Below are 23,939 nucleotides of genomic sequence, written 5' to 3' on the forward strand. Positions count from 1 at the left end.
TGTTGAATAGTTCGATTAATTGCAATTAATTTTTTTAATTGCGATTAATTTTTTTGAGTTAATCGCTTGAGGTAACTGCGATTAATCAACAGCCCTAGTTCTACCACTTAATCCAGAACTTGCTTCCTTTCTCAAATTGACTTTTTTGCTGCTATTTAAACTGATTTTTTCCTTTTTTTTAATTTAAAATCATTGTCTTTTCTTCTCATTGTTATCTAATGGGCAGTTTTTCTCCCTCCTGCCTACAGCATGTACATACAGAACCAGAATCATATCCCCCTGTAGCCTCCTTCATCACCGACTGTGTATACTTAATTCCTCTGATCTCTTCTTGTGTTTCTTCCCTCCCTATGCTTTATCATCCTTATTTCTCCCCTGTCAGCACCCATATCACTTCTAAATTATTGTGTGCAAAATACTTGGCACTGTCCATCTTCAAAGCTTTTGACAGACATTAATCCTTAGAGCTCCCCACCCTCTATGGGGTAAAGTTCACATCCATTTTACAGATGGGGAAACTGAGCCACAGAGCTTGTGATTTGTCCAGATGCCATGCATTAAAGCAGTGGCAGAACAGGGAATAGAATGTGTGAGTCCTAAGTCCCAGGCATTTGTTTTAAACATGAGGCTATAAGGTTTCCACTCACAAGCTGAATAGGATAACACCAGCTGTTACCTGACAGTGCTGTGTAAAAGGAAAGAACTCTTTCCCTTGTTTTAATATGCTCTCCCTATATATGCAATGCAGATTTGTAGTTGCTTTTTTAATCACTGTGCCACATTGAATGTTCCCCTCTGTTACCCTCTCTTTTATTCTTCAGCACAGATGGTCAATGTACTTTCCACCCTTTCCTTCAGGTCAGTGCTGAACATCCTGGCAGTGTGACACCTGTTTCCAGTCTGCTTGAATATTGATTTAACACATTGGTTCACAATGTTTTCTACTGGGCTTATGTAGAGGGCGGTGTTGCAGGGGGCTTTATTCTTCACTCAGACAGCTACCTGCCATGCTAAGTGCAGAAATACCAATTGTAAGGAAAATTGTGTAAATAAAATACCCATTGTAAGGAAAATTGTGTAAATAAAGTAATTCACTGTTTTTCCCAGTAGCGAGTTCTTTTTACCCTGTGAACTTTAATACCTCTGTGCTGAGTAAACCAAAGTAGTGCAATTTTCCTTTTAAAGCTATTCCAGGGTATTGGTTCATAATCAAGTGTAAAGGGGCTGGTGTTGTTTTTTCATTTTCTACTGAAGCATCTGGCATCAGTCAGAGGCTAGATACTAGACTAGCTGGATTTTTGCTCCATTTGGTTGTGGCACCTGATCCATTTTTTTTTAAAAAAAGGTGTCTCAGTTCAGGACAGCTGCATCTATATTCCCCCTCTATAGTCCAGCAAGGGCACCCACTCTCTGGCTCCCTGGTCCGTCACCTCTATTGGGTGGAGACATGCATCTCTCTCCCTCCTGACCAGAGTATTTCCAGGTTGCAAAGCTCCCTGATTATATGGTGTGAATTCACCAGCAAAGTCAGACTAGCTAAGCAGGCCTGCTTTGCCTTTCTCCTCAGAGACAGTTAACAGTGCATTTGTCACAGTTGTAAGTTACTATGCAACATTTCCTATGCAAACCTATTTATTTTTAAGTTATAAGCATTACAGAGAAAACATATTAAAAACACTAAAAGAACCTGCATACATGCTAATCAGTTTACCAGAGATTTCCCCCTAACTGTCTCTAACTGGGTTCTGGTGGGTGGGTCCTCCCCCCACTTTTCCTTTTCTTTTGTGGTCACAAGTTCATATCCTCAGCTCAGAATTAGCACCCCCGTGAACACTTTAGTCCCTTTTTATACAGTTTGGGTGTCTTTGATCTGGAGTTTGCAGGAGCAGGTAATTAGTAGACAATGGGTGTCTCTTCCCATGTCATAGCTTCAAAAGGCTGGGTTTGGAAGGAAAATTAGCATTTACCAATTCACATGTATTGTGTCAAACAGTTCTTTGGAATTCCTAATACTTTCCAGAGATTGCATTAGTCAGTCTTCTAGAGAAGTTACATACAATTCCACAATAACACATACACAATAACGCATACACAATTGGATTTTTTATTCAGTGGACCCAAAGGCATTAACTCTTATTCATTAAAGCTTACCTTAATTCCATAGGGTTTGTCCAGGATATTGTCAATCTGTCACAATATTTAGGCTCCCAAATCCATGTTTAAATGCATAAAAATGAATCTAGAAGCCTAATTTCAGGCACCCATTTAAAAAATAATATAGCAGGAAAGCAGGGTACTTGATTGAATGGACCTTTGGTTTGTTCCTATGGTCCCATGCATCCCCTTTTAGGATGACACTTTCCTGATAAATGTATTGTGGGAAGTTACATATCTGTAGTGTTTTGTTACATGTTCTAGATCGGGGTGGCCAACCTGTGACTCCGGAGCCACATGCGGCTCTTCAGAAGTTAATATGCGGCTCCTTGTATAGGCACCGACTCCGGGGCTGGAGCTACAGGTGCCAACTTTCCAGTGTGCCAGAGGGTGCTCACTGCTCAACTCCTGGCTCTGCCACAGGCCCTGCCCCCACTCCATCCCTTCCTGCCCCCTCCCCTGTGCCTGCTATGCCCTCACTCCTTCCCCTCCCCCCCCCCAGAGCCTCCTGCACACCACAAAACAGCTGATCGGGAGGTGCAGGGAGGGAGGAGGCACTGATTGGCGGGGCTGCCGGTGGGCAGGAGGCACTGGGAGGGGAGCTGATGGCGGGCTGCTGACGTATTACTGTGGCTCTTTGGAAATGTACACTGGTAAATTTTGGCTCCTTCTCAGGCTCAGGTTGGCCTCCCCTGTTCTAGACACCTGACTAAATGATTTACCAAGACAGCTAAATCAAGGAAACTTACTAGGATGGCAGTACTAGAAACCCTGCAGACTTATTAGGTGGAACCTCCTAGGCCTGGTTTACACTCAAAAATTAGATCCACCTAGCTACATCACTCAGGGGTGTGAAAAATTTTGCACCCTGAGCGCCATAGTTAGGTTGACCTAACCCCCAGTGTAGAAGCACTAGGTTGATGGAAGAATTTTTCCATCAACCTCGCTACTGCCTCTTGAGGAGGTGGATTACCTACATCAATGGGGGAAAAACCTTTCTATGAATGTAGGAAGTACCTACGTTACAGTGACGTAGCTGCAGCTGTGCTGCTGAAGCATCTGTGTAGCATACATAGATATAGCCCTAGATCTCTCCACTCCTAAGCTATTCCTATAATGGTAAATTGCTCTCTTAATTATGGGGAGGAGAATTCTCTAACCGCCACCAAAATTCCAGCGTCTATTTGTCAATCCGTCTATAAGCCATGTAAAGCCACATTTTCAAAAAAAGTTTCTGAATCGCATATATATTGGTGTGTGCAAATCAAGTAACAATGTATACAAATCAGGTAGCCAGTTACCTGATTTGTGTGTGTGCAATGCAGGCAGAGCCCCTGACCATTAATGAACTATCTCCAAAATTAAATAGGCAGGGGGGTGGGTGGGTGGGTGTGTAACTTGCTCTTTGTGCAGAGTTTAATTAACTGTTTTTCCCTTTGTGCCAGTGCTATTCATTTGAAACCTTTTTGATGGGGCATTGATTAAATTGCTCAATATATGAGTTTTACCTGCTGTGTCTGCTGCTTGCTACAGATTCTCTATTCCACCTTTTCTATCTCCATATTTTAATTTACAAGTGATCAGTGAGCCGTATATCGTGTTCTGATGGCAGATACAGCTAGTGCTCGGAATCCTCTTCCATGGCCTTTATATTATGTTTTTTTTTTCACGTTTTAACATGACATGAAGACTTCTGTTTTTAGTGGCTGAGGATTAATTTATGTGCAGTTTTCAAACTATAATTGCCCTCAACTTTTAACATTTTTGTAACTAGTTTCCTCCAGGAAAGCTCAGCATTTATCTAGTGAAGCTCTTGCTTTTCAAAACTGGCCTGGGAACACAGAGATCAGATAACTCCTCAGCCAGAGGGATTGGAACTTGGGACCTCCTAGTTCCCAGTTTTTTCTGCTCATCAGCGGGACACATGGCCTCCTCCTTTGTGCCTTATTACACAGGGCTTCCTGATTTCAAAGAGGTGAGGGGAACTTTCTTGGTCACTCATTCGTACCCGTCCCCAGGCAGTGGCTGAAAGTTGTTACCATTTGATATCTGTTCAATGACCTGTATGAAACAAGTTGGGGTCTTAGTCTATTTCCTAGTGGGACCGAAGTCCACATCAAATGCAGCCTTACTATAGCTGTTACTGCAAGCCTCTACCATGTAGCTATGGGAACCTCTCAAATATCTGTTCATTCTCCTATGGCAGGGCTGCAGTTGTGTTGGTAGGGGAAGGTAGCAGGTCAGCCATTAATGGAGGCTTGATGAGCCTTTGGCTGAAATCTGCTGTCAGCCACAATGGCAGAGGCAGCATTTTCAGCCTTGACAAGTGAAGAAGAGGGCCTTCTGTAGCCCTTGAGTGCATCCTTCTGTCTGACTCCAGGGTGATACTTATGGGCTCTGGAAGGAGCTTCAGCAAACTTTCTCTGACTGGAAGGATGGTCCAAGACACTGAGATTCCAAGGGATGTGTGGCTGGGGTGAAACAGAGGGGGACTGGGGGGTGAATCCTGGAATACAAATAATGAACCCTTCCCCCAATTTGTGATTGCTTTCAAAGGTCTGTACAGCTAAAAGTGACATCCACACTTAATGCAAGAAATTAGCTATGGTCAGGACAGCACTGATTCAGCAGGATTCTTCTGGGATGTGATGGGTTTTGGGGAGGAGGGAAGAGGATATGTTCACTTTGCAGACCCTTTGCAGCAAAGATTGAGAAACATGGGAGTTTAAATTGTTATTGCCCAAACTGTCGTGGCACTAAATATAATGTTAATTGACTTCTGGAAAATTGCCCGTGCTGAGGTCAATGTTTACGCAGAGGTTTGTATAGCTGGGGTTTTGCTGTGGGTTTAGGTGAGCTTGGTACATGTGGATGTAAGTATTTGGCTCACGCTGGCTGTATTGAGCAGGCAGGAGGTTTGCAAAGTGTGACATTAATTCTCTCTCAGGGAAGTGGGATGGATCACCGTTCCCACCTGTCTATCCTATCCTAGTAGTGTTTCCCATGGCCATGGGAGTGCCACAGCCCTGCTGCCCTTGGTGCTCGCAGTTATTGTTTATGCTGCATATCCAGGAATATTGTTGTGTTGTGGGGAGAAGCATTGTGAACTTGAAGGTTAAAGAAATATTAGAGGTAAAGTGAATCTGGGAGCTACTGGAGAGACAGCCAAACTCAGCCATTCTGATTCAACCATGGCTATAGAGAGGGACCTCATAAAATGTATAGAGGAACCTAGGATGGTACACCTCTACCCCGATATAACACGACCCGATGTAACACAAATTCGGATAGAACGCGGTAAAGCAGTGCTCCGGGGGAGTGGGGCTATGTGCTCCGGTGGCTCAAAGCAAGTTTGATATAACGCGGTTTCACCTATAACACGGTAAGTTTTTTTTGGCTCCTGAGGACAGCGTTCTATCGGGTAGAGGTGTACTAGGTGAAAATGGAGGACCAGTGCTATTCCATTGACAGAGGGGGCTACTCCTCCTTTGCAGCATAGTCTGGAGCGTGGGTCAGCAACCTACGGCACGCGAGCTGATTCTGAGTGGCACGCTGCCTGCCCAGTGAGAGGAGGAGGAGGAGGGGCGGAGGGGCCGGAAAGCGCCACGCTGGGGGAAGAAGGGGGACGAGGGAAACCGCAGGATCAAGCTTCTGCCTCCTGCCCTCGCAGGGGAGAGCGGTGAGGGGGGGTCCTGGCCCCCAGCCCCACTCAGCCTCCCCGCCCACCGCTCTCCCCTGCGGGGGAAGGAGGCAGAAGTTTGATCCTGCGGCAGCCAAGCTCCCCGTCTCCCCCGTTTCTTCCCACAACGTGGTGCGTTCCAGCCCCTCCTCCTCCTCCTCCCCCCTCTCCCTGCTGGCGATGGCCCTTGCGAGGGGGAGCCGAGCAGAGCCGAGTGGCACTGTGCTCCCTGCTCCGTAGAGGAGGCAGAGAGAGGTAGGGTCGGGCCTTGGGGAAGGGGGTGGAACAGGGCATATCCCTCCCAGCCCCCTGCCATGAGCCGCTCAGGGCAGGGGGCTGGGAGCACCCCCACGAGCTGAGCACCCCAGCCCTCTGCCCTGCACCCCCCCACACACCCAGCCTTCTGCCCTGCACCTCGAGTCGCCCTGCTCAGCCCACTGCAAGCCTAGGTGAACAGAACCCCAGGCTGGAAGCTGGCTGAGCAGGCTGGCGGCGTAAGATCAGCATTTTAATTTAATTTTAAATGAAGCTTCTTAAACATTTTGAAAACCTTATTTACTTTACATACAACAATAGTTTAGTTGTATAATACAGACTTATAGAAAGAGACCTTCTAAAAAACGTTAACATGTATTACCGGCACGCGAAACCTTAAATTAAAGTGAATAAATGAAGACTCGGCACACCACTTCTGAAAGGTTGCCTACCCCTGGTCTGGAGGGTGCCAGTCCCAATGCCTCTCAAGGAGATGGAAAACTCAGGATGGAGAACAGTGGAGTTAGTAGAGCGTATTTCTGAACTAACAGAGGGCTCTATCTGTTGGGGGGGGAGGAGCAGAACCATCTCTCTCTAGACAAGTGGTCACATCAGTGACGTATCTGGATATCTAATTGTTTGTTTTGAAGACTATGCATCAGGGCAGAGGCAAAGGTACGTGTGCTGTTTCTTGAAATCAGTAACAAGCAAGGCAGGAAGGAATGAGAGGAAGGCTCTAGGCAGAAGATGTTTAGTGAAGTGGACACAGAACAGCTCTTTCTGTCATTCTTTACCACTGTCCCATGACACTTATTTGTTCCTCATCTATCTGCCTGAGCTGGGTGACAGCTCATCACGTACTTAGGCGATACTGGGCTTCTGCGAGAGCCTTTGATGATACACCAACAGGAGCTGTGGGCGCTTGGCACATCTTAGGATCCGGTTCTGGGTATCTGAATTGTCTCTGCACCAACTAGATGCATGAGGAATGAAACTGGAATTAAAACAAATCATTGTTGCCCTATGGTTAAGGTGATGGAACTATAAGGTGTTTATCTTAGTGAGATCAGTGTGTAGTGCAGCACAGACTAAAACAACTCCTGTGCGGCAAGGAGAATGGTTCTGAAACTAGCATTGCTTGAAGTCCGAATGGCCAGTCTGCTACCTTCAGTGGCTCTTCTGTCTGCACCATGTATGTGTTGGACGGCAGGATGGGCAGCAACTGAAAGATCCTCGGGAAAGAGGCCGCCTTGCCTTACCTTTCCATGGAGCTGTTCTCCCCAGTAATTCAATCGTGTCGACCTGTTTGCAGGCAATAATTCATTGTTATAGGAACACTACAGCAAAGTGACAAGTTAATAACGGCAGTAATAATAGCAGGCAAAGCCTAATGCTATTTCCTCTTCTCATGCTCTCATCGCCCCAGCCAGCCGCCCATGTTGGCTAATGCAATTTGCAGCATTGCTAATCCAGTTTCAGCAGGAATTGTGTTCTATTAAAAGAGAATAACAGTAGCAGGAGCTGTGCTCCCATATTCCTTGCATCTCCGGGGAGATGGTCCTAGTGTTGAAGTCTCTGTCTCTGCTTCGCTGTGATTGTATTTAATGTTTAAATCCTTGGAGAACCTTCCTCCTGCTTCCTGGCCCCTCCCTTGTCCTGTAAGAGCCCTAACCTGACCACCCCTTCTGCTGTCATTTCCTTCCTTTACTGTCTCCTTTATCTATTCTTAATTGCCTTCTTCCCTGCCAGCTAATTCAGTGGACTTGCATCCTCCTTATCCACCCATCTTCCTGCTGCCAGTCCTGAGTCAGGAACGATCTAAGGTACTTATCTGGCCCCCACTACCATAGTGCCTGAGTGCCTCATAAGGTAGGGATGGCCTGTTATTCCCATTTTACATACAGGAAACTGAGGTACAGAGACAGGTGAGTGACTTGCCCTGAGCAGGGAACTGAACCCCGGGCTCTCGAGTCCCAGGCTAGCGCCCACTGAACTGTCCTTCCTCTCTGGAGGAACTGACCGGGAGGAGGTGGATTCCAGTGGGAGTGCCCATCTGCCACTAGTGGGGGGGGGGACGGGGACAGGGCTTCCTTCAGGCAAGAGGCTCAGCCCACTCTGCAGGGTTCACCTTGGATGACACACAGCACCTGAGCAACTGCTCAGGAGGGTGCTGCAGTTCTGGGAGCCCCACTGCTGCAGGAACTGAGGCATGGATCTTGTGCGACAGTCTTCTTGTGGAACCGGCTCAGATTGTCCTATCCCTGAGCCAGGGAATCTTATCGGGAGGCAAGTCACAGCCCCGTTTTCCTTCCCACCCTTTCCAGCAGTTCACAGACTGTAAATCACCCTTTACAATCCACCAGCCTAACACTCCGAGGAGACAGGCAGCTCCTAAACCCATCCTATTTGCAAGAATTAAATCTTGACCCTGTGGGGCATCAACTATGAGCTCATGCAATCACACTCCCATTGGTGGATTGACCTTTGAGCAGCATATTGTGCACAAGCCCTCTTTGTTTTTGTTTTTTGTTTCCCCTTCTACCCTCTCCCCTTTCCCTCTCTCACGTCAAAACAGCCACATTCTATCAGAGGCTTTTAAAAACTAGGGCACTTGCTGGGAAACTCGATAATATTTCGGAAGTTCTCTCCGGGAGAGGTTGTTTCTGCAGAAGCTCTCCTCAAGGGTGACAATCTTCAAAGTGGGACAAGGCAGCCCTTGACTCCTCTCCCCTCCCTGTGCAGATGAGCACTCTCCCCTGGGACTCCCTGGGCTGCCCTTGGCAGTACTTGCACTTCCTGAAAATTCACCACAAATGCTCAGCGTTGCATTTCTTAGCTGACTTTCCCCTCCCCCCCTCTTTAAAAGAGAACGCTCTGCCGGGAGCGTTCTCAGCCACGTTTATTAGCTTGGGTCCTAGAATTTTTTATAGAAGAGCAAAGCTTCCTGTCTGCCCTCAGTGGGACTCAGGTGTTGATTTTTCTTGGGAGCTCTACAAGAGGAGAGCCTTAAACAGCCTTACAAAGAACAGCGCTGATAGATCACCTTTATGGAGTCTATTTATCTGCCGATTTCAAAATGCTTTACAAAGGTAGGTAACTTTTTATTTCTGCAGATAAGGAAACTGAGGCACAGAAATTAACTGTCTGAACCAACACAGCAAGTCAGTAGGAAAAAAAAAAAGCTGCCAATTGAGTCCTCTTTCCAGCCTCCCCTGCCGCAATTACTAGACTCATTGCCTCCTGAAACATACATTCCCTGTGTATATTTGTGTTTATATCCATTACGAAGTGGCTTCAGCTGAAAAGGGAATGATTTCCAGTTCTGTGGTATGTACGTGCTGTACGTCTGCAGCCATGTCACCTTGTGTATGATCCTGAGGGTCAGGGCTGGTCATGCTGCTCTGAGGGAGACCTTTAAGGACAGCACAGAGTGCTGCAGGAAGTTATGCTGGTGACTCAGTAGATGATGCTCTTTCTTGTGAGTTGATGCTGAAGCAATGCCCCAGTATGTAAGGGCACCATGGGGCTGGAGGCGTGTCTCTTGCATGAGCCATGAGAAGTGCTGCCCTCTTGTGATTATCAAAATTCCTCTACCATATTCTTCCCAAGAAGAGGGATGTTAAACCCTAGTGCCCTGGGGAAATTCCAGCTTGAGTAATTACCCATTTAACCTCCCTAAATTGCCTCTGCAGCTTCAGTTGGATAACATTATAACATTACTCCTGTGTGTGCGTAGTGCTGCTTTGTGCTGTTTGTGTATTGTGTTCCACCCCAGAGCTAAGTGGCTTGTGTTTGACAGAACACAGCTACAAAAAGTCAATTAAACACACACTTCACACACACTACACTGTTGTGCTTGGTCATTGGTGGTTAGGAAACTATGCTAGCAGAACCAGATTTAACAAAGATTGATTTTAAATGGTTTCATTGCCAGTGTAAATGATGTGTTACTGTTGTATCGAGAGCCAGTAATAGTGCATGAAGTTACCATCCTCTTTACTTTCTTCCTCCCTCCAGGGAATCCAAGAGACACAGTGGAGACTGGATTATGGTTTGCAATTTATCTGTACGATATCTTCACCAGAACACACACCTGTTTCCCAGGGCTCCCCGAACAGATGTTTTGAGACCTATTAAGAGAGCTTTGGTCTCTTGACAGCTTAGCAGAGATGCTATGTAGCCGTGTCTCCACATCACTGCTCCCACTATCCATGGTGTTTTGCAGTGCAGTACAGCAGCCATCCTTCCCTCTCCCCTCCCCCCTCTCTCCCCCCACCTCTCAGAATAGCCCCGGATAGGGTGCATTGTAGAACCTGGAATTGTAGAGCCAAATTGTAGAGTCAAACCCTTTTCTGTCTTTCTGTTCAGGCCAATCTCACATTGAAGGGGTGGGCAGTTCTGCCTGATTAAGGACTTTGAGGTTTGGCCTATGGAGGATACAGTGCCTGGGACACCTGCTCTCTTGCCATAACCACATGAACACTACGTCAGGCCAATACAACTACTATGTCTCACAAATGCATCTAAAGATGAACCGTAAAGCCACAAAAGAAATAGCAAAGCCCAGATCTGTATTGAAACAATCTCCCTGCTCCTGTCTGACTGAGCCAGGACCCCGGAGTACTCTGTACCACGACTTCTCTGTCATCCCTGTCAGCTATTGCAGAATTTAAAGACTAGAAAAAGTATTTTAAGCCCTTCTGGATGCAAAAAGGGCCTTGTGAATGTTGCCTTATGCGCTGCTGTGGTGTGGCTGACAGGAGTGGAGGTGATCAGAGCAATTCTGCACCTGGTAACATACGCGTAATAAATCCCCACAATACTTCGTTTTCTACCCAGCGTGTAGGGTGGAGGATTTATCATCCTGTGTCAGGGATAATACCAGACTCCTTCACTCTCGACCTGATGCTGGAACTACCTATCTGGCCCTTCAGACACGCATCTCAAAACACACCCGCCAATCTACTGTGTGTACGGCTTCTTGGTTATGGGAAGGGAGCAAGAAACAGACCAGAGGCTTTGAAAACTAGGGCAATGGCTGGGAAACGCTGCCAGGTGTTGGGGGAAGCAGGAACAGCCACTCTCTGGGCTGCCCTGGTGCTCTGCAACGTCAGGGTGTACCTGTGTGTGCTGAGAATTGCTATGTATTTTGGTCTGGGAGTGCACTTTTGCCACATCAGTGGAATAAATCGTGTCCAAGTGAGACATGGGTCTGTTGCCCAGAAGCACCAGGTTTAAAAATATCCCTTCTCTGTCCTTCCAGCTCCCCTCCCCTTGAAATGCTATAATGTGGGAAGAAAATTAGGAGGGATTCTTAAAAATCTCTTTCCTATTTTTCATGTTTCTAAATATAGGTCCATTATATGCCATGGGCGTGTGTGTATAGATACAGTATGCTCCCACAACACACAGCATGTGTGTATAGTGCATTTTAATAGATATAAGCAAGCAACTTAACATATACAGTTGTTATAGCAACTGAGGTTTCCTTAGCAACAGTTGCAGAAAATAATCCCGTACCAATTAAAAATAAACTGTTGGAAAGGGGGTTGAAGGGGGAGAAATAGAGCTGCTGAGATTTGCCTTCCTTTTCTATTGGTTTTTATCCCAGGCACTGGAGGACTGGTTATGACTTGAAATAACCTTTTCCCCACCTAGAATGAGACAAGGAGGTGAAGTGGGTCTCAGTGCAACCTGCTTGGTGGATTGGGCTAGGAGGAATATAGCAGCATGAGCCTAAACCTCTCCATTAAGTCAGTCCCCAGAGAGGAAAACTGGGGGCTATTCTCCCCCCTCCCCCCATCCCCTGCTCCCAGTATGCCATTCCATAACGGAGTTATCTAGTCTTTATTAGCATACTGATTAAAGCCAAAGGCAGTACAGGCTCCAGGGGAACTTTTCTGTGTTACCAGGATGCATATCTTCAGATGTTGTCTTAGAGCAGAAAAGTGTCATTGTCATGGGAGCCTCTTCCTTCCATTTGATGCTGTTTGTACGTACCCTTCTCTCCCCCAGGCTCCTCCCCACACACATTTGGCTTGGCTGACAGGGCAATTGAGACTAGAATTCAGTGGTAGCTTGGTGAAGTAAAAAGTAATGCAAAACAGAGACCCATTGCCCCAGTGAGAAGAGACCCCATTGCATCCTAATAACTAGACCCTGTGGGACAGATCCTCAGCTGGTGTAAATCTGCAGCGCTCCTTTGATCTGAATGAAGCTGTCCTGACTTGCAGTCCTGTATTTCTGTGGTACCTCTTGTCCCCAGAATGCTTTGTAAACTTCAATAATAGATTTACAAACTGTGTACACAATCCCTTCTCCCAGCACAAAAATGCCTCCACTTCTGGAGTGAAACACAGCAGTGGTATTACCAGGTACAGCAGTGCTACACAGCCATTCAGGAGAAGACCTGCAGATCATCACTAGGCAACAAAAGCTGCAGATAAAATTTAGGTAGAGATTGTAATTACCTGATTTGGACCTTGGTACCAGGGTTAATTAAAACCCTGACTCCTGGGGCCATTAAAGAGCCAGTGGCACTTTTCACAAGCATCAGGAGCAGTATTTATAAATCTGATGGCATTTCCAGTAGCAAAGAGAACTGAATGCTGGGGAACCAGTTCAGTGCTGACTTGGAGGGAAAGATGCCACCTGCCAGAAGCAGCAACACTCACACCCTGCAGCATCTGGAGGTCTCCTATCTGAGTACTTCTGGGTCTGACCCTGTTTAGTTTGTGTGGTGTGATGAGATCCAGTAGTGCCTTCAGTGCTGAAACTTGGGGTAAATCCCTTCTAACTATGGGGTCTGGGTTCCCACATCCTCTTCCCCTCCCTGCCCTGACCAATACTTACTTTATGTCAATCCATTTCCTTCTTGGGGAGGAACTCTGCCCCACTTTCCTAGACCGGGGAAGAAGGGAGATGGACTGAGTCTGAGTTGCCCGGGCCTCGGTGTGTGTCAATTCAGACCCTGCTCCTCACTTCAAATTGTCATTCAGTGGGATCTAGGGCATACCAAATACCAGACAGCCCCAAAATTGCAGGAAAGGCACCTTTATAGAGATGTAAATACGATGAACTATTTTGTTTGTGTTACAGTAGTTCCTAGGGGCACCAGTCAGGGATTAAGGCCTATTGTATTAGACATAGCCCATGCACATACAATAAAAAGACTGACGCCATGATTCTTGTTTCAGCATAGAGAGGGTAGCAGGGTTTGAAACCCATTATTCAGAGCGGGTCTAAACACAGTGGCTAAAATACCAGTGGGTGCTGTGCCTTGCATACACTAGTGCAGCCACCTTCACTACCACTCGGGGAGCTGAACTGGTGGAAGTTGAGAGAGTCACGGTCTTTGCCCCCGGTCAGACAGTAAGCATGTGGCAGAACTTGGGGCAGAACTCCTGATTCCCTGCCATGGGCTCTGACTGCAAACCAGACTATGCTTCCCTCCTCTTCCATTCCAGCCGAGTGTCTGTTTCTCACGTTGCTCATGTTTTTAATGTCCATATTGATCTGGTCCCAAATAGCCTTTAAAAAGCTTTCAGTTCAGTGAGATGAACGGGGTGTGGCAAGGCACATGTTCTATCTGCAGGTGGCTTTCTGGGGCGCTGGGTCAGCAGCACGGAGGTTTGCGCAGGAAGCGTTGGAAAAACAAGTGTTGGTTTAACAAGTGCAGCCCTAGGGACGGAGGAATCTGAAGTCCCTGGAGAACGAATGATATGTGTGACTCTCCTGCTAGACTGGATGCCTTAATCCAGGATCCTTCTAAGGGGGCCTGAGGCAGCTGTGAAAAACCAAGCCTCTCGCCGAGGGAGGATTCAGGAGTTCATTGAGGTGAAGGAGGAAACTGGGAAGAAGATTTGATACAGGGCTCTCTAAATTCCTGTGGATCAAGGGTCCTATTTCTCCTTATGCAAGGAGATCATGGATGAGACTGCAGGTGGCGGGAGAGTTGTCATCTTTTTCTGTTTTGTTTGTTTTTTTTCCTCTGTGTTAATGACCTACCACTTCTCATCCTTCCCTCTCCTTGCTCCTAGTGACCAAGCTACAGGTCAGCAAATCAAAGCGGAGCATCACCCTGGTGGAGAACAGGCCCATCCCCCTGAACTGCTCCGTGAAATCGCAGACCAGCCCGGACTCTCACTTTGCTGTGCTGTGGTATGTCCACAAGCCATCCGACGCTGATGGCAAGCTCATCCTGAAGACAACCCACAGCTCTGCTTTCGAGTACGGCACCTACGCCGAGGAGGAGGGGCTACGGGGGAGGCTGCAGTTCGAGCGGTCCTCCTCTGGAGGGCTCTTCAGCCTTACCGTCCAGCGGGCAGAGGTCAGTGACAGCGGCAGCTACTACTGCCATGTGGAGGAGTGGCTGCTCAGCCCCAACCATGCCTGGTACAAGCTGGCGGAGGAGGTGTCTGGGCGAACTGAGGTCACCGTCAAGCAGCCAGGTAACACGGACTCTCCCGGGCAGTTAACTTTGCCCAAGAACTGCAGCTGAACTAAATCTTGTCCGCACTAAAGTTTTGCCCAGTCGAGCTAAATCCTTCTCCCCTTCCTCCCTCTCCCCCGCTAAACCTCTGTCCCCAGACTGGACCCAATCACACCTTCCTCGCTTCACAGCCTGGGCCTTTGCCCCCAAACTGGAAGCCAGGCTTCCCTTCCCACTTTGCCAAACATCGTCCCACTGCTTGCTGTTGCTCTTGAGACGTGCCTCCCCTCCCAGCCAGAGTGCTGGAATCTGGTAAGTTCCTCTGTGGCTGGGGTGATGTGTGGTTAGCAAGCGGCGCAGGTGTTCCTGCATAAAGGTCATTCATGCCCCACTGGGCCTGGGCAGCTAATAGGTTCCACGCCTGTTTCCGTCAGCCCCAGAGAGCCTGTTGCATACATGCTGGGCTATAGTCAGTGAAACCTCTCAGCCTTACTCCGTCATGCTGAAGCTCAGAGCCGCTGTCACTCTTCCTGTTGCCCCTCAGGAGCACCCAGGGTTTACGCACGTGTGTCCCGTTCACAGCCTGAGTCCGCTCTACTCTCATCTGTATCATCCGCATTCGTGATGTCTGTCTCCTCCCTAAACCATGTTGAGCTCTGTAGCTCTCCCTGCCATGAGGGAGTGACACAGGCCAGCCCTTCCATGAAGCTTCCCCTTCAAATGGGGACCCTGTCCTCAAGGACTTTTTCCCTCTGCCCCTCGCCCCCGCCCCACCCTCCTCCCCCCCCCCCACACACACACAGAAGGAAAGCCCAAGAGGGTTCAGGAATGGAAGCAGACTGCTGGGATAAGGAATGTGGCCTGGGGATGAGGTTTAACGTTGTGTTAAAGGGAGGCGGTAAAGAGGTATAGGGTATTTCATAGCCTGCCTGTTCCCACAGCAGAGCCTTGCACAGGAATTAGGAAGTGTGATTTACCAGTCCTTTGAGAACTGGCTACTTTCCACATAGCTGGCACCTGGAAATGGAGTTTTACAGGAAACTGGATAAGGGGCACTATGCTGGGATGGGGGATATTTGCTGAAGTGGGATGGTCAGTAGTCTTGCCTGGTACACGTCTTGACCTGCCGTGTCTCCACACTGTCCTACCTGTCCACTTCTCCCTGCCTCACACTGTCCATGGTCTGCACTCTCCATGCAACTCCATCTCCCCACTGCTATGTTTTGATTTAGCCGTCAAGTCATTAACCAGCAAAATGGACACTGGCTTTGGGAGCACATGCCTGAAGAGTTAGGGAGAGAAGAAGCTGGATTGGGTCTGAGTGAGGACACAACTGAAGGGGATCTGCCATGAAGAGGGAGGTGTGAACAGGCTGGGGCATTTTACATTGTGTTGAAAGTAGAGGATCGATTGGGGGGAGGAGGGGGGAAGAGGTGGGATCAGCAGTTCTCATGGGGTGGATCTTTCTGGAGAAGGGGTTGAAGATGCTTTTAGTTGTTGGTGGCTTTGTCTTGACAAGGAAAAGTGATCAAGTTGAGGTTGGGCTTAGCTACACAGGATGGCTCTTCCTATGTCAATGTTAAGTAAGAGTGTAACTCCTTCAGTGTAACTCCTGTTTGAGACCGTGTCGTGCCGCTGGAGTGGGGACTAGTGACCTAATGAGAGGGAGCAGGCATGTGTGTGCCTGGCAGAGCTCTGCATGCAGGGCTTTTTCATCTCCAGTTTGATTTTACTCTCTGCCAATATCCCGACGGGAGCGTGTCTCAGCTCTCTTGCACTCTGCATGAGAGATGAGTAATGAGTTTAATGAGGTGGGAAGCTGGCTGCCAGGGAGAGAGAAATCTTCTCTGCTGGTGGTTTCCATGGCAGAGGATGTCACCGGCAGAGATGGGAAATGAAGATAATAAGGATGTACTGAATTAATCAGGGTCCTACCCCTCTCCGCCAAAGCGGTCATAGATATGCAGAGGGCTGTTTATATGTGGGGGAGGGAGGCTCTTTAAAGGCTGACCGCTTCCCCCATCCATGTCTCACTCCAGAGGCATATTATCGGGGCCTCCTCCTGGAGGAGGAACCTGCCTTGCCGAGACAGCTAGGGGACTCCAGCTTCCTCTGCATGTGAAGAGTACCCTGTGGGGGTGACTGCAGCTGAGGAAGAATACCCTCTAGGTCTAGGGGAGGAGGAGAGAATAGAGCAGCTGGGAGGCAGGTCTGCAGAATGATATGAGCTGAACTGCTCATCTGCATAATACTTGACTGATAATCAGTCCTTCAGTGTTTCAGCAGTTGGGGCCTAGGCAGGACAGAGCAGTTATCCTACAGCTGTAGTGTAGCCAGTCTCCAACCTCTAGGTCAAGTGTTGCCTTGTTGATTTACCCAGGCCATGAAACACCACAGCCTAGAGTATACCTCTACCCCAATATAACGCCACCCGATAGAACACGAATTTGGATATATCGCAGTAAAGCAGTGCTCCGGGGGGGCGGGTCTGCACACTCCGGTGGCTCAAAGCAAGTTCAATATAATGCGGTTTCACCTATAACGAGGTAAGATTTTTTGGCTCCCGAGGACAGCGTTATATCGGGGGTAGAGGTGTATATGGCTCAAGGGCCAATTGATCACCAGACCCAGCTGTTCACAGCACTGCACGGATCCTCAGACTCTGGTCCAGAGAAGTACAGATTTCAAAGGGTGGTTGAGGGGGGTTACATGCCTGGGGACCCATGTGTGATGGGAGGAGGAGGGTTGTAACCCACTATTAACTTTGCACCCCTAAATCTTATGCCACTAAGTATTGTGTGAGACCCTTTAGCACCCATCTCTGTTCTGTCATGACAGAACATCTACTGTACCAGGGAAGCTCAAACCCTGCCCTTTCTGCGGGTTTGCATTGGCAGCTTGCTAGGAGTCTGGGATACACACATTATGTGCATGCACAGCTGATTACAGCCACCCTCGGTGTCAATTAAGTTGTAGGTCAAATGGAGGAGAAATTCCTAATCTAGTGACACCAGGTGTGACCCCTTCAGCTCCAGATAGTCTTGTTGGCATGTTCTGAATCCCCAGATCCTGTTAGAGGATTACTTTGTCTCCAGTACCTCTCTGGCCTCCCACACCATGGGGATTGGGTGACTTTGTATTTATGTCACCTGAGAAACAAAGGGGCCCTAAGAAAATTAGGTGCCCAAATTCCATTGAATTTCAAAGGGATTCAAACTAACTTCCTTTGGCTCCTTTGCAAATCCTAGCCTTGTCTTTTTTACCACACCCAGAATTGTGTTAGATGGTTCACAGAACAAATAGGAAGCTCCGGGGAGCTAAGAGCCTGAGTTTAGATGTGCGTGGGGAGGCGCACACAGCTGGGAAGGGATTGAGGTGAGGAAGGACAGCAGTTGTTGCAGTCATGTCATTGTGTTATTTTTTTGGTCTCTGTTCCCACCCCAGACAATCGTCTGCAGGTGAGCCAGACCCAGAAGAACCTCACAGTTCTGGAGAACGAGTGGGTGACACTGGAGTGCGCAGTCACGAACCGGACCAGCCCTGCTTCGCAGCTGTCGGTGGAATGGTACGTGTGGAAATCTGGCCACCCAGAGAAAGAGGCAGTGGCACGGCTGAGCCGCCAGGCCACTCTGCAGTACGGAGACCTGGCAACACTGAGCGACCTGAAGGGCAGGCTACATTTGGAGAGCCCTTCCCCGGGCCTGTACCTGCTCACCCTCCAGAACGTGATGGTGCAAGACAGCGGAGCCTATGACTGCCGCGTCGAGGAGTGGCTCTTGAATCCCAGCAATCAGTGGTACAAACGGGCAGAAGACCTCTCTGGGCTGACTACTGTCACCGTGAAACAGCCAGGTAACTGGATCCTCTGGGTCACGTTCATCGGGCTCTGGGACTTCATCAGAGAGATCCTTCCCCTCCCTCCCAAACTGTGAGGGTCCTAACCTGGCTTGCCAGGCCTCTCCTCATCACCCCCCTGAAACCAGAAATCTCCCACATAGTGAGAAATGGCGTACTTGACTATTCATTGTTATAATGGCACATCAACCACCTCAAAACACTCCCCAGACATGACAGTTTGGCAGCCCCATCTCCAGCAGGCATGTGAGGGAGCCATATCTCACTCCAGCCTGAGTGTTATCTGCCAGCTCAGGACTGATTTAGGCATGCTGGGGAGGGAGGGGAATGGCGGCAGTGTGACTCTTTCATGCTCCCAGCTCCCTCCCTGTTTCTCTGCTTTGTTCCCTCACCCCATGCACTGCAGCTGAGTTGGGGGGAGCAGGACTGGCAGCAGCAACAGCTTGAGCTAACTTCTCTGTGTCCCTTCATTGCTACCATGCTAATCTGGAGGGAGAACACAGGGGGACTGCAGACACAGCAATACTCTAATAGGATTTGAGGGTTGGTTGTCTTCCTCCCTGATATTGCTGGAGGGCCTATGAATTTTTTTTAAAACACCAGCACCACCCTGACCCTGAGGTGCAGCAAGGGGGTGAAGGTGGAGAGCGTGGAATTTATATCTAGATATTTTTTCATTTCAATCATTCCAATGACTTGCATTGCATATATTTTACACGTTGTTAAGGTTCTGGTTTAAAATGTGACCTTGTGTGATGTAGTGATCTGTTTAAAGGGACCTTATGGTCTTGCATGTGCATCTGATGGGAGATAATTACATGGGTTGAAAGCCTCTTCAGGCATTCAGATCAGAGCTTTTATCCAAGCTGTTTAGCAAGATGGATCATCGCCATTCTACAGATGGAGAAACTGGAGCACGGCAATATTGTGACCTGTCCAGTCTGGGAACAGAACTCCTGGCCCTCTACCTGATGAGGGGGTTAGGAAGCAATTTCTCCTGTGAGGAGGTTATTTCATAACTGCTCACTTTTGCGGCTTCTTGCATCTTCTTCTGAAGCATCTGCTGCTGGCTGCTGTCAGAGACAGGGTACTGAGCTAGATGGGCCACTGGTCTGATCTGGTATGGCAGTTCCTGTGTTCCCTGCTGCTGCCAAATACACACTTGTGCCATGTACAGCAAAGTGACAGTGGGAACAGAACCCTTCCTTGGCCTTTCCAGAGCCTGTGCAAGCTCTGCAGGAGGTGTATGTCTGAAGCCTTTCACTCATTACAAGAGCCCCTGGCTGGAAAGTGAAGCCAGACAAATTCAGACTGGAAATAAGACACACATTGTGAACAGTGAGGATAATGAACAACTTACCAAGGGAAGTGGTGGATTCTCCATCCTCTGAAGTGTTTGAATCAAGACAGGATGTTTTTCCAATGAAATGCTCCTGTTCAGCCATAATTATTGAGCTTGATGAAGGAATCACTGGTTGAAATTCTCTGGCTTGTGCTAGACAATCATAATATTCCCTTCTGGATTTAAGCCCCTGGGAATACAGTCATTGATTGTTTTTTACACAGATGCCCAGGATATTTCATTGGGACTTCTCCATGGGGATGTGCAATGCTGCTGGCAAAATGTCAGGAGACTGGGAAGGTTGTAGCAGGGATGTAATTCCCTGTGGAGAGGATTTGTGCCCTACACGGGGAAAATGCTCTCTCAGGGATTATGAAAATCATATCCATGAAATCGTGGCTTGGGAAACTTTTCCAAATGAGCTGGTTTGAGCAGAAAGGACCTAATGTCTCCAGGTGGATTACTATGTAGATTACACATACTATAACTACGATTATATATAAATCTCCATTTGGGCTGAAACTTCCCAGACCTGATCTAAGCCATGAGATGAATGATTTAGCAAAGTGTAGAAGGAAATCCCTTCAGCCCCTTTTAAGCTGTGAAAAGTGTGTGTTTGCGTTGGATGGGTGGGGGGAAATAGGGGAAGAGGACTACACTGATTTAGGTTTAAAGAAAAGCAACTTTTTTTGCTCACAAGTAACTCAAAAATGGCTGAACAAAAGCTCCAAACTTACTGTGTCACTCATTCTTCCATGAAAAAGAATCTTTGTTCTTATGTTTTGCGAATCAGTAGTTGTGAGCAATTGGAAAATACTCACTGAGCATGGTCTGAAGTAATCTTGTAGGTAACTTGCAAAAAGGAAGAAAACTGGGTTTTTGCCCTTCCTGTATTTGTTGCTTTATGAGGAGGCCTGGATTTGCCTTGCTTGTGTTTATCTTAGAAATATCAAGCATCTCAAGGTATGTCTTCTCCATTTCCTTCTGAGGCCTCCCTGAAGGACACGAACTCAAACCATTGGCATGTACCTGCAGCCTTACATCACCTGCATGAAGTTTCTTATATGGAAATTTCCTTAGGACCATCTCAAACACCTAAGAACGGCTAGAAAGGTGCCCTGTTCCTGCAAATCCTAAGAGCCTTAATCCAGCAATGCTTGGGAGGCCTGGAGGAGGGGATCCTGCTAGCTGCAAACACCACCTGCTGCCCTTGAGAGGGAAGTCCTGATGCTTCAGACCTCAAGTTCACAAAAAAAGAGTCCCACTTCTGTGAACTTCTTTAGACTCTCAGGATGGGGTCTCCACTGCTGTAGAGAGTTGTAGGAGAGCCAAACTCCTATTGTCAGCTTAACGTCTGTAGGAAGTGGGGCAAGGGCAATGCAGGTGCAGAAGATTTTGAGGGTTGATAGTATGAGGGGAAAAAGTCCCTCCTACTTCAGCTACTCCCCATTGTCCATGAAGGGGACCACGGGGAGTGGAGACTTTCTTCCCTATTCCACCCCTTTGTCAGCCTTATGCCTGGTCTACACTACAAATTTAGGTTGACATAAGCCACGTTGGGTCAATTTAGTAATGTATGTGCCTACGCTACCGAGTCCCTTCCGCCGACCTAAGTGGCCTGTAAAATCGACTTGTGTACTCCAGCTCTGCGAGAGGCATAGCACTTAATTCAAGATCCATGGGTCGACATGGGGATAGCGTAGACACTGCGTTGTGTAATTCGAATGAATTGGCCACCAGGAGGTGTCCCGCATTGAGAGCTCACCAGCACAGCGGATCATGGAGACTCAAGGCCACAAACGCGCTCCAGCACAGAGTACACAGGAAGTGGTGGATCTTATTGCTGTGTGGGGAGAAGAGTCTGTGCAGGCAGAGCTCCGATCCAGCAGAAGAAACGCTGACATCTATGCCAAGATCGTGCGGGGCATGGGGGAGAAGGGCTGCACCAGGGACACGCAGCAGTGCTGCATGAAAATAAAGGCGCTTTGGCAAGCGTACCAGAAGACAAGGGAGGCGAACAGTCGTTCTGGTTCTGCCCCACAGACATGCCGCTCTTATGAGGAGCCGCATGCGATTCTCGGTGGCGACCCCACCATTACCCAAAACGCTTTGTGGATACCTCCCAGGAGCCCCGTGTGACCTCAAGCAACAACGAGGAGGACGTTGAGGAGGAGGAGGAGAATGTGAGGCAGGCAAGCGGAGGATCCATTCTCCCCGACAGTCAAGAACTGTTTTTAACCCTAGAGCCCATCCCTTCACAGGACCAGTCAGCGGCGGAGCATAATGCCAGGCAAGGCACCTCTGGTGAGTACACATTTCCAATCAAACTGTAGGGGTTACATGCTGTTATTTTTTAGGATTAATCTGAACAAAAAGGTAGGTGTAGTGGGTATCGATGGCCACTCCAGCTACGGAGAGAGTGCTCTCCGAAAAAGATTGTTTATATGCACAGGGATGGCCAGGGAATCCTCCATGGAGATCTCTAGGAAGCTTTCATGGAGGTACTCTGCAATCCTTCACAGAAGGTTTCTGGGAAGGGCTACCTTATTTCGTCCACCACGGTAGGATACTTTCCCATGGCACTCCAGTATTAACTCTGCTGGCATCATTGCAACATAAGGACCAGGTCTGTACCCAGACACTTGCATCATCTGCTCCCTTGCCGCCTCTGTTACCCTCAGGAGAGTGATATTGCATATGGTCAGCTAAGGGAAATGCGGGAAGCTTTCAACGCTAGCCCCTAAACCGCAAACAATTCAACAAGTAATCCGCCCCGCGTTTGGTGAAATCTGGGTCAGACAACCACTCTTTGCCAAATGTGCCATGGTTGTGGCTGGAAGGAATCACCGCATATTGCAACCAGTATTTTAAAAATGGGGGGGAGGGCGGCTTCCTATTTGTCTCCCTCCCCCTCTTACCCAGCCCAACCCAATGCCTCTTTTTTGTAAAAAACAAACTATTTGGGTGGCTTTACACTGTAGCCTGTCCACAAGCACCATCCAGGTGCTAGGGGCAAGGGGGCTTTTCTCAAGTTCCAATGAGTGATCCCAAGGATGTCCTCACGAAAGCTGCAGCACAAGACCTCTCACCCATGCCTCGTGGCCTTACTCACCATAGCTGGAGCAGCAAACCGACTCTTGCAGTAGCCAGTGGTTGTGATTATGTTATGGTTTGCAGGAAAGTGCATTGAAGGGTGGTTTTCTTATTTTAAAAAAAAAATTAACCTGGCACCAGGAATAATATATGCACTGCCAATGCTACCCTTGTGCTTTGTCTTCCTTGCAGCTGAAACCTTGTCTGTCGGCACATCCTCCACACTGGGACAGAGACTTTCCCAGATTAGAAGGCGGAAAAAGAAGACTCAGGAGGACATGTTCAATGAGTTAATACGTGCCTTCGAGAGTGACAAGACAGAGTGCAGAGCATGGAAGACTACACCGTCTGAGAACCTGGACATGGACAGGGAGGACAGGAGAGCATGCAGGGAACAAGAGCGTGCCAAGCGGGAAGAGCTGCTGCGGATTATGAAGAAGCAATCAGACATGTTGAAGCATCTGGTTGAGGTTCAAGAAAGGCAGCTGGATGCTAGAGTCCCTCTGCAGCCTATGCTGAACATGCTGCCATCATCACCCAGTTCTACATCCTCCTCCCCCAAACGTCCTATGAGGCGGGGGAGGAAAGTTCGCTATCCCTTGCACTCAACACTAGGGGAGGATACAAGAACCAGAAGGCGCCCATTCCCACGCCTTTGATTGTTATTGCAGTGCATCTGTAAGCAAGTTGTCCTTGTTTCTCCCCCCATAGTGTTATCAGCCCTTTTGCCCCAGGTTATTTTACTTTTCTTTGCTGTCTCTGTGTTTGTGCGCATAATAAAACTTAACAAATTGAGAAGAAAAGGCTCTTTATTCATTCAACACACAGTGGTTGGTGGGGGTGGAATTTACAGGGAGAAAATGCAATGAAGTGGACAGTTTGGTAAGGAACAACACAGATAAGTGTCACATTACTTTGGCTCATTGCTGAAACTGGTTTTCAAAGCCCCTTGGAGACACAGCACCCCTCAGTGTGCTCTTCTTATTGCCCTGGTGTCTGGCTCCTCTAAATTGGCTGCCAGGCGATCTGCCTAAACTCCCCACCCCACCAGAAACTTTTCTTACTTTGTTTCACAGATATTATGGTGCACACAGCAGGCAGTAATAACAATGGGCATATTGCTTTCACTA

General features: G+C 48.2%; 1 protein-coding gene across 6 annotated transcripts in view; it reads left to right on the forward strand.

Annotated features, from left to right (window-relative positions):
* Nucleotides 1–23,939, forward strand: part of IGSF3 (immunoglobulin superfamily member 3) — a 255,382-nt gene that overhangs the window by 222,453 nt on the left and 8,990 nt on the right. For 5 of the 6 annotated variants that reach the window (XM_034791935.1, XM_034791963.1, XM_034791926.1 and 2 more), the window contains 2 exons: nucleotides 14,128–14,538; nucleotides 17,964–18,371. In XM_034791935.1, coding sequence (XP_034647826.1) covers nucleotides 14,128–14,538; nucleotides 17,964–18,371 — 819 coding nt within the window. Of the gene's footprint in view, nucleotides 1–14,127; nucleotides 14,539–17,963; nucleotides 18,372–23,001; nucleotides 23,605–23,939 lie in introns of those variants that run through there. The other variant, XM_034791972.1, reaches the window with a different exon arrangement.

This window comes from Trachemys scripta, chromosome 1 (assembly GCF_013100865.1).
Source record: "Trachemys scripta elegans isolate TJP31775 chromosome 1, CAS_Tse_1.0, whole genome shotgun sequence".
NCBI lineage: Eukaryota > Metazoa > Chordata > Testudines > Emydidae > Trachemys > Trachemys scripta.